The following is a 10,934-nucleotide window of genomic DNA, read 5'->3' on the forward strand; positions in this document are numbered from 1 at the left end:
ATTTGGTGTTATATTAATAAAAATTAGAACCAATTCACACAGTAGGCGCTTAAGTGTTTTTCGATGGTTATGCATGAAAAGAAGATGGTAATCATTTTAGGGAGATGAGTGACCAATGGCTATGACAGATGTGCCGATGCAGTAGCAGTTTAAGTGGAAGTAGCTGCCCATTAAAAAAAAATAGTTAAGTATGCAAATTTACCATTTTAGATTTTATTATTGTAAAAATCAGGTAAAATTCCAAATAAGTACATGAATTATCCTCATATTAAAGAGAAAAAAATGAAAAATGAAAAAAAAAAGCCCTTCTAATATCATTTGTTGGAATCGTGCAGCAGAAATCCAATGCCTTCTCATTGAACATATTTTAACTCAAAAGTTTAAGCGAATGAGTTATGAGTCAACTTGGATATTTTAAGTTATTAACTACTCAACATTACATCAATTATTCAATGTGAGATTTTTTTTAACACAACTTACATATGCATTCTAACAATACATTTGAAGTTGGGTTGTTTCGTGAAAAATAACTGATTTGAAAAAAGAAATCTGAAAGAATGACCGCAGAAATCTCCTAGTACAATGTTTGAAAGCGGAATCTCAAAAGAAGTTGAACTGGCGAGGCTTGGCCTCACTTGAGACGGGCGACGACTCACCTAGCCTAGCCTTGAGCAAGGCCGGCAATCGCTCACCTGTCTGGGCCTCACTTGTGGTCGGCTACTATTGATTGGCTGAAGAAGAAGGAAAAGGAAAAAGAATTAAAAATAAAGAAAAATTCAAAAATAAAAAATATATTTTTTTGAATTTTTAAAAATTAAAAAACGAAAAGAAAGTAAAAAAATAATTAAAAAGAAAGAAGATGTCAAAGTAATTTCCGGCGTTTGATTTAAGAAAAATAAACTAGTTTAGGAAAATATTTTTTCCTATGAAAAAATCTCCTTCAAAATATTTTCTCTTTTTTAAGAGAGGAAAACATTTTTAAAAATGAAAAAAATATTTTCCTCATCTTTCTTTCCTCCTTCAATCCTCCCTCTAATTTGTTGTTGCTTGTATAGTTAACTTATTTTGCCTATTCAAATATACTTTATACTACTTGATGCTTCCTATTTGACTGAAAACAGCCCTTGCTCTTTCTACTGTACATCGCACCAAAACTAGCTTATATATCTTTAAATGATTACTTTAATGATAAATGTTATGTTTGACTTGATTCTTTTAATTTTGTAACTTCTAGTCAAATTCGATTAAGATTACCTATTGATGAAATTTTATTTTTGTTTTATTTTTATAAGTAAGAGAAAATTTTTGTTTATTTATATAAGTACAAAGATTAATTATAGATAAATATTTGTCAGATGATTATTTTATTAGAAAAAAAAAAAAGGCGTCCGACATCTTTTTCGTGTCACCATAAAATTTCACTGGAGCAAATACCTAATGAGAAGTTGCCGTGAAAACCGAAAATTCTAAGGGCTTTCTCTCTCTCCAACACAGAAGAAAACGCAGAGCGGGCGGAGAGTAAGAAAGACGAGCTAGGGATTATGGCGACCGAGATCGAAGGAGCTCCTGCGACGGAGGCCCCGGCTGCGGCGGCGAAGGAGACGCACAAGCTGGAGAGGAAGTGGACGTTCTGGTTCGATAACCAATCGAAGCCCAAGCAAGGCGCCGCCTGGGGGACTTCTCTCCGCAAGGTCTACACCTTCGACACCGTCGAAGATTTCTGGTGGTATGCTTCGGTTTCGATTCCGGTGTCGTTTTCGCTTCTTCTGTTATGGGTGCCTGTAGACTCCCGTGTTCGTTGATCTGCTGGATACCTGGACGCTTTGCTTGTCGTTCCGTTTCTGGCTGAATTTGTGTGCTTCGCGCTGTTCTTAGGGCTTGATCGAGTTTTTTTTTGGTTACCCTTGCCAAATAGGCTTATCACGATGAAGTGGGCATCTAGCCTGATGGTGTGGTTGATTGGAATTTCTCGTTTTGTTTCCTGAGGAATAGAAGAGGTACTTTTGGATCTGCTGATGTGAGTTGTGCTAGTATGTAGTTAGTAATTGGGTGCCTTCACAATTCATGATCTGGTTGTGCTTCTTGATGACTATGAATATGCACTAATTATTCTGCTGAAAGGGCAAAATAGTTCTTTCAGGAAAAATTCTGGGTTGAGATGATCTAAAGGGTTTCTCCTGACCTTGCTTTGGAATTGGGACCAATGGTCTAAGTTTGTAACTGAAAAGGAAGGAAAAAGAGAAGGAAACTTGTAGGAAATCCGAATCCTTTGGGCTCAGTTTGGTTTACTTCTGTCAATGCTGTTAAGGTTATTGATATCCATAGCGACAGGAAAACTGCAGGCTGGACTTCTGGCTTGAATTGTCAACTCAAGGAAATTTGTTGAAAGATGAAGAATGGTGCTTTCCACATGCAAGAGTGGAATGATACTCGGTCAACCTTGAGCTCAGCTTAAATAATGTGTTTCTAGAAAGTGGCTTTGCATTTGTTCAAATATATTGCATGACTGACTATTTGTTGAAATTGCTCTCTGCAGAACTGTATGTAATTGTTTTTTTTTTTTTTTTCCTGTCACCGTTGCTTTGCTATTGTCTAGTACTGTTGCAAGATTCCTTTTAGCAGCAATGTGCCCTTCTGTTTGTTTGCATTATGGTTTCTTGTAATCAAGGTGTATGCCTTACAATAGTTTGTCTTTCATACTTCTACCAATATTGACATTTCCCAAAGTTCATACAGTTTTCTTTTTTCCCATGACCTACTGGATAATTATTTGGGCGAGTTAACTGTTTTCTCGCAGTTTGTATGATCAAATCTTCAAGCCAAGCAAGTTGACTGCAAACGCCGATTTTCACTTATTTAAAGCTGGCATTGAACCCAAATGGGAAGATCCTGAGTGTGCTTATGGAGGAAAGTGGACTGTTACCTGCAGCAGAAAGGCTACCCTTGATACGATGTGGCTTGAAACAGTGAGAAGCTTAAAGTGACTTTCCTATTAGTTCATTCTCTTTACCTTCTCCAAACCTATTGAATGGGAAAAGGAATAACATAAATGGGTTTTTCAATAGTCTTGAATACTAAATCTGATAAAGCTGTATTTTTGTAGTTGATGGCTTTGATTGGAGAGCAATTCGACGAGGCAGATGAAATCTGCGGGGTGGTTGCTAGCGTGCGCCAAAGAGGGGACAAACTTGCTCTTTGGACAAGGACAGCTTCAAATGAGGCTGTACAGGTACATGTTCTCTCTAAAATAAATTTAAATAGTCAGTTTCACCTCTCTGGGGCCTGCTCATTGATCAACTTGTTTTGTTGTGATTCTCCCTTACCATATTGTGAAATCTATGCAGTGAAGATCTCTCATTGATCTTTCCTTCCTGTCAATATGTAGCGATTTTTGTAAATGTTCATGTTGTCATGTATCTAATTGATTGTGTAGCTCGTATGTTATTTCCAAAGAGGTCAGCATCTACTTGGCTCTGCCAATGTTATCCTTTCTAAATATCCTTTAGCCACGAGCCTTGCCTTGTTTCTGGTTACTTTACCTTTAAGTCAACATCGTATAGTCCATATGTGGCCTGTGAGGTTTAGATCTTTAAAAATAATTTCTATAAGCCGCTGATGTGTACCGGCTGTCTGTCTTCTCAAGCACGTGCACCAATAAAGTTGTCTGATTCACAGTGATTATGCTAAGGCAATGCAATTTAAGTTCTTTTTTGTTCTATGGACTAATAACTGGGATCAGGTTTCAATTGCCAAACCTGGGACCTGAAGCTGGCAAAAGTAGTTAGATCCACACTCCACAGCCTATTTTCTGGGGATTTGTGAAGTACCGTTGCATATAGCCATACATTACCTATTCCCAAATCATCATTCAAGGTTGCGGACGATTCAATTGCTCAACATAAAATATTAACTGCGTTGATCTCCTCTTATGTAGGTGGGTATTGGCAAGAAGTGGAAGGAAATCATGGATGTCACTGATAAGATCACTTACAACTTCCATGTAAGTCTTACCATGGCGAGTTTGGTGTTGTTGTACATCATGTATCTTCCCTTCTTGACTGTCTTGTTTATTGCAGGATGACTCTAGAAGGGAAAAATCGGTCAGGCAACGTTATACTGCCTGAATCTCTGCTGCCAATTCTGTTGGTGAGAGTAATGCAATGTTATATTTATTGCATGGATGGTTTAGCAAGCACGGCATGCTCTGGAGTCTGGAGCACGCAAAACAAAAAGAAAAGGCTTGATATGCTTTAGAGATGTTTTTCCCCATTCAGGGTTTACAATTTTGTTTTCCCTCATGAAGCTGTTTCTTCATGTTGTGCTCAAGCTTATTGAAGAACAGTAGAAATGCATGTTGTTGTGGAGATTACCGCATGATGAGCAATATGAATTGATTTTCCTCTTTTTGCACTTAATTATGTATTGTGTCCGGCTGACTTTTCAGATCTAGTGAAGGTCATGGTTATACTGTGGTGTTTATGGGAACTCCTCCTTTTACATGATATGTTTAACCTCAAAGAACCTGAGTTACAAAAACTTGAAGCATTGATTGTGTTTCTCTCTTCTCTTTTTTTTTTTTTTTGGGTACTCTCATGGCAAAAAATGTGACTCAGTCCTCGGTATTATGATTCCAGATGTTGATCTTTCTCCTTGTTGAGCTTAATGAGATTTAGGATGGAGTAACCTGAAATTAGATGTGAGCAAAAAGGGGGTGCATTTGGATTGAACTGGGACAATCCGAAAGCATACAGTGGTGTTCAAGTTTGAAGGCTTATCATTGAAGTAAGTAGCAGGAGTTTGGGATGTTGTGTAGCAAGGTCTGTCTTGAAATCATGATCTTCCGACCTCCAGATCTCTCACTAGATTATTAAGCCAGAAGGGGCAAAAACTTCAATTAGTGGACTTTTTGTTCTCAATTTTAATTCGAACTTAGTGGATGTTTGACACTCTTGGATTTCAGCATCAGTCTAAAGAGAGTGTGATTGGTCTTGTCCACTGGCTTCTCGATATAGATTGTGTTTGGTCTCAGTTTTCACGACATGGCAAAGCAAGATTAGCGTTCTACTAGCTACGCAAGGAGAGAAAAAAGCGAGTCTCTGACTGGCTGCTAGTTGTCTAGTTATTGCCCAGGAAAAAATGTATTTTGATCTATTTATCCATAACCGATTGAGTGTGACGGAATATGTGTTGATTCTGCAACATGGAGCTTGGGAAAACTCACTTCTAAAGCTTCCATCAGAGCAAGAGAGCCTGAGACCTGTCGGTATGCTCAGTAGAGGTGAGCATATGGTCAATTTCAACTTCGTAATCGGCCTAGATTATTTAGTTCCAAACTGGTTACCAAGAGAAGCGATTTGGTTCTCAGGTCTAACGTCCTGCGACCTGCCTGGATTGAGTAGGGTTTTGGTTCGACCTCCAGAGCCGCTGGTTGTATGTGAGAAATAAGCGAGGTGAACCTATTAATTGAAGTTGAAGACGGTTTTTAGGCTCCTGTCTTGATATAGCCAATTTGGGTGGTCCTGGTTTGCCCGCTGTCTCCTACCGGGCGGGCTTGTGCATATTTGCTCAGGCACTGCGAGTTCCGTTGGGGGCTTCCTTAGCCTGCCCCATGGTCAGGTTTAGACTTAATACCATACAAAAGTGTCACTTTGTGTTATTAATCATGCGAATTTAGTACTAAACCTTTTATTGATGTCAGTTCAGTCCTAAGTTTTTGATTTGGTGTTAATTCAGTCTTAAACTTTGTATTGGTGTTAATTCACGTTATCGCCGGTCATGCCACGTTGGACAATCGACGTACACGTTAGCGAATTTTTGATCAATATTAGTTGAATTGACTTAATTAACACAAATGCAAAAGGTTTAGGATTGAATCGGCACCAATAAAAGGTTTAGGACTGAATTGACACCAATGTAAAAGGCTTAGGACTGAATTGACACCAACACGATAAGTTTAGGACTTTTTAGACACTTTCCCCTTTCAACTTTACGAAGCTCTGGCGATGAGGCAAGGAAGGGGAGTGCTTTTGTAGTCCGAGGAGACTACGAGACTGGATTTCCAGATTTCTAAATCATAAAAGAGCAATTTCACTTGATCGCGAGCACTTTCTTCGAGAGCGAATTTATTCTGTCATCGAGAAGCGAGAGGTTGCGACTACGAGAAAGCTCATCACACGCAAGTATATAACTACATTAAATGGAAACTCTAGCAACAAGCAAGAAGAAAATGTATGTAGGGGGGGAACCAGACATATACTTTCATATGCTAATTGGGCCAAAACATTTTTCGTCCCATGAAATAAACAAATGCACTGGGGATGATCAATCTTCGATTCGTCTTAGGCAAGGAACCCCAGCCTCTCCCCGTTCTTCTTGGCTAATCGGATCAGCCCTTGCCTTTGCTTTGCATCAGCTCCAATTGCCTTGCAGAATTCTGTGATCACCTGATCATCATACAGTGTTCATGCTGTAATCAGTTTTGATGTTATGTGTGTACTAAATTTTCGGAATTCGGAGAATCATAAACAAATGTTAGAACATAAAACTGTAAAATGCAAGTGACTTGGTCCCTCCTAGTTTCCAAATTTTATTATTTGGATGTAAAGAGTCCGAAAACTGCACAGCCACACACATTTTTCAGACAAATTATCCAACTCATCCGATTTTTTTTTTATCTTTTTTTGTAAACCACAAACTCATCTGTAAAAAAAAAAATTATTTTCTTTTAATTCCGATAATACCATTGATTAATTTTCTCTCCTACATCTTTGAAAGGTCACACAAATTTAATTACCTCTCTATTTCATTCATTCATCAGTACCATTACTTTAGATAGATGCCACTCTAGCGGAACCAACTAAAAGATCAAATTCAATTTGCGATTACTATATGAACAACCATTGGACAAGAATTACGTGCAGGTACCTGCGAGTGAAGAGCAATGGCTTTGCCCCGGATCTGGTTGAACCGCTTCTTCCCGATGAGGTTCCTCGTCACCACCACGGCCGGCGCGAACAGCCCCTTCCCTTCATTGACGTTCTTCATCACCGGTTGGCACCTCGCCGGCTTGCTGGCCACCTTCACTCTTACCGCCGACTTCGCGATCAGAGCATGGTGGCCCTCGCCCATGACCGAACTCCCCCAGCTCCCGTGGAACGGGGACCCAAACCCGCCTTTCAAGGTCGCCGCCGAGATCGACGTCGCGGCCATTTGACGACCGATGCAACAGCAAAGAATCCAAGAACCAACCGAGGAGCTCAAGCGGTGGGATCGACTTTGGTTTTCTTCTGGTTCTGTGCAAGATTGGGGCGAATGTGTGTGTGTGGTTTTGAGTCTTTTGCCTAGTGTTGTGCCCTGCGAGGATGTGATATTTTGGGGTTGGGTGTGAGCCGCTCGTTTCTTTATTGGGGGTCAGGAAGCATCAGGAGCCACACGTTCCGGTGGCTTGGAAATTCAAGAACCACGTAGGTCATTTGTACACGGTCTCTCGTCTGTGTTATATTTTCTTGTGGTCCCCTAATTTTTGGGGGGAGAAGGAAGATCTGAATCTGCAATTCTAATGGCTCCATTCTCTCCGGAAGGGGGTTGTGGGGCCCGCTCGGCCGCTCACCCCTCGGCAACTGTTCGGTGCACAGTGCACGAGACGAGGGAAACCCGTGTCCATGTCGAGCTCGTCATGGACCGGGCGTATCTCGGCCTTTCATTTCGTGGGCCTTAAACCGGCCGGGGGTGAATTAGTCCCCGAATGGATGCTCGAAGAGTGTCGGGTTATGGTGGGATAATGAAGAATTCATCTGCATACAAGTATGTAAACTCATTTTCCAGACTCTCAATCACAAAATAGGAGGGGAAAATTGTCCAAAAAGTCATAAACATATTGCATTTTTACTAATTAAGTCCTAAATATTTTCATGTTCTATCAATTAAGTCTGTCCAATCAATTTTGGTTAGTATTGGCTGACGTGGACGCCGATTATCCTACGTGATAATGCCGGTATTGGCGTGGATAATTTTTAATCATATTTTAATATATTGTGATTTTTTTTTCTTTCTTTCCCTTTCTTCTTCCTTTTGCCGGTGGCCCAGTAGACTAGCCTCGCCCCCCATAGGTGAGGCTAGTCCGACTAGCCATCCATCTCCTCTGGCTGGCGGCCGGCCACCGGCAAAGGGAAGAAGAAAGGGAAAGAAAGAAAGAAAGGAAAAAAATAACTAAAAATAAAAAAAATAAATTAAAGTATTATTAATCATTGTCCACATCAAAGCCGCCGTGCCACATAAGAAGGCCAACGTCAACATTAGCAATTCTTAATAAAATTGGCCGGATTGACTTAACTTAATTGGCAAAGTATAAAAATGTTTAGGATTCAATTGGTAAAATGTGAAAAGGTTTAGGACTCGGTTGGCAAAATTGAAAGGTCTATGACTAACTTGGTAAAAATTCAATAAGTTTAGGACTCTTTGGATAATTTTCCCCAATACAAGAACCATATGGGCACGTCAAGCTTGTTGTCGGGGCTACCGGATCCGATAAATTCCTGGTGTTCGACTCGCTCAGTTTAGCATGATAAACCTACGTCAATACTTGTTTGATACGTTGTGTCTAGGCAAGTGTTTCTACGAAGCTCAAGACCGTTCGAGGTGGGGAAACTTCTCGGACAGGCTCGGCCGTGCTGTAGAATGGCGACCGAATTGGACGGTGCAAATTAACTGGAGACTCCATGGATGATTTTGGACCATGAATGTGTGCTGGAGAGACAAGGGGGAAGGAACCCAATTGGAAACATCCATCTTCCCTTCTCGATTCAAAGTTCAAACTTCCCTAAAACGCATGTGAATCATTACGTGATGGGTGAACTCCCAATTTTCGCTGGTGGGTGGCTAAGAAAGACATGTCTGATGAAGAAGAATGGTGAAGTCTTTGAACATTCGATGGTTCTGGTCCTTGGAAAGGTGGAGGAACAAAGTCAAGGATTTGCTTCGCTTCTTTGGTTGGAGATCTTGGGATGCCTTCCTACTTTGTTGGAGAGATGTGACCTCGTAGTAGATGGTCTCGATTTGAATAACTTGCAAGAGAAGTTTCTGATATCGATCGCTCGGGTTGATTCACGTGGTTCTTTTATTTGAGCAACGTTAGGTATGCTGAGATCGTAAGTCAGTAGACGTTTTAAATGAGCAAACACTGCTCTTTCAATGCCCGATAACAGATTGTCGTGTCGTTAAATAGACTAAATTTCTAGACTACTCCTAATGGGGCAAAATTGTGGAACAATACCTAAAAATTTCGTATTTTTGCCAATTCAGTAAAAAATCCTTTAAGTTTGCTGATTCGGTCTTAAACTTTCACATTTTGCCAATTCAGTCATATTGACTGGAAATCGCTGACATAGACATTGGACGTTCTATATGGCACCGCCAGCATCGACGTGGATAATTTAAAAAATATATATTCTAATATTTTTTTCGAACATTCTTAATTCTTCGTTCTTCTTTTTTTCCTCTGGCGTCAGGAGAGGGCCGCCTCCGCCGGTCTTTGATAATTTAACGAAGATCGATAAAGTCACGTGACTTTAGTAGCTGGTGTTTTCAGTTTTGTAACTCCTGGGCTCAACAAAAGTGTGAGGTTATGTTTGGAAATTGTTGCGGACCTGGTCAATGTAGGTACTCGTGGTCTCTTTACGTTATGGAGAAAAATCAGGAAACACTATTCACCCATCATTGTGGAAAAAAAAAAAAAGTCCTAAGATTATTGTATTGATACCAATTTAATCCTAAATCTTTCAATTGTACCAATTTAGTTCTAAATATTTTTACATTGTTACCAATTCAGTCCTTCGGGCCAATTTAGATCGAAAATCACCGTCGTAAATACTCGCCGTCCTATGTGGCATGATCGGTGCTGATGTGGAAAATTCTTTTTATAATTTTTTGAATTTTTTTCTAGGTTCCCTTTTCTTTTTGCCGGGGGTTGGTAAGGGTCGGCCTCATTGAGCAGCACCTAGGTGAGGACGAGCGCCGACAAGGCCCCCTCACCATATTTGACGAGGCCGACCCTTGCCCAGGCCAGGGCGATCTTGCCGGGCCTCGTCTGTGTGAGGGCGACCCTCACCTATGCTATTGGAGGATCTAGAGCTTTGATAGTTGAACATAACAAGCTCACATGGCGGCAAGAGACTACATGAGGTTGTAAACGTTTTTAGAGGGGAAAAGTTGCAACCGCCAACAAATCCACTCCGGAAGTAGGAAACTGCGAGTTCTCCACAGTTAAATGGAACATCAAATCCACTTCGGAAGCATGTTTCTGTACTTCTTTCTAATCATCAGTAAACCACTTTGGCCAAAGTGATCGCCGAGTTACGGTTATGCTTGTGCAGATGCCCACTACTCATCGTCGAGAGGGAATTCATATCCCGACCCATCCAGGATCCGGGTAAAATTTTATGATGATGCAACATACTTTCCGAGAAATCATTTTTCAGAAGAATGGTTAGTTTTTATTTGTTCGGTGGTATTTAACTGAAAACGTTTTTTGATGTTTGGATCTTATTTGAAAAGTGATTTCAATTTCATCACCTTATCTCCGTCCAGGAAATAATCGAATTTCCAAATAACTATTTTTATTTTTTTTATTTTTATTTTTCCTTCTTCCTCCGTTGGGACTAGTTGACCGGGGCCATGGGCGAGCTCAAGCTCGCCGGCCTGCATCTGTGACCGGCCACCGGTCGTCCCCAAGGTCCGGCTACCAACGGAGGGAGAAAGGGAAAAAAGAAAAGAAAAGAAAAAAATAAAATAAAATTTTAAAAAATTGAGATGAGTAATTCTGGAAAGTATTTTCACCTCTTCAGATTTAGAAATTCATTTTCCTAATTTTAGCATGAATTTTTCATTGACTGAAAAGTATTTTCTGTTGATTAAGTCAATTTCGACAAACCAAAGGG

At 40.3% G+C, this 10,934-nt stretch overlaps 2 protein-coding genes across 2 annotated transcripts; one reads left to right on the forward strand and one right to left on the reverse strand.

The window, feature by feature from the left end:
* Window positions 1–1,460: 1,460 nt before the first annotated feature.
* LOC115730222 (eukaryotic translation initiation factor) lies at window positions 1,461–4,415 on the forward strand. Its single transcript, XM_030660825.2, has 5 exons — window positions 1,461–1,726; window positions 2,798–2,966; window positions 3,104–3,229; window positions 3,935–4,000; window positions 4,077–4,415. Exons 1-5 carry the CDS (start codon window positions 1,542–1,544, stop codon window positions 4,122–4,124), a joined length of 594 nt encoding a protein of 197 aa, XP_030516685.1. The 5' UTR covers window positions 1,461–1,541; the 3' UTR covers window positions 4,125–4,415.
* A 1,743-nt stretch (window positions 4,416–6,158) lies between these two features.
* Window positions 6,159–7,335, reverse strand: LOC115730216 (protein PROTON GRADIENT REGULATION 5, chloroplastic). Its single transcript, XM_030660818.2, has 2 exons — window positions 6,925–7,335; window positions 6,159–6,443 (listed from the first exon to the last, which is right to left on the reverse strand). The coding sequence occupies exons 1-2, from the start codon at window positions 7,207–7,209 to the stop codon at window positions 6,339–6,341; spliced, it is 390 nt and encodes a 129-aa protein (XP_030516678.1). The 5' UTR covers window positions 7,210–7,335; the 3' UTR covers window positions 6,159–6,338.
* Window positions 7,336–10,934: the final 3,599 nt, after the last annotated feature.

This window comes from Rhodamnia argentea, chromosome 1, assembly GCF_020921035.1.
Source record: "Rhodamnia argentea isolate NSW1041297 chromosome 1, ASM2092103v1, whole genome shotgun sequence".
Taxonomy (NCBI): Eukaryota; Viridiplantae; Streptophyta; class Magnoliopsida; order Myrtales; family Myrtaceae; genus Rhodamnia; species Rhodamnia argentea.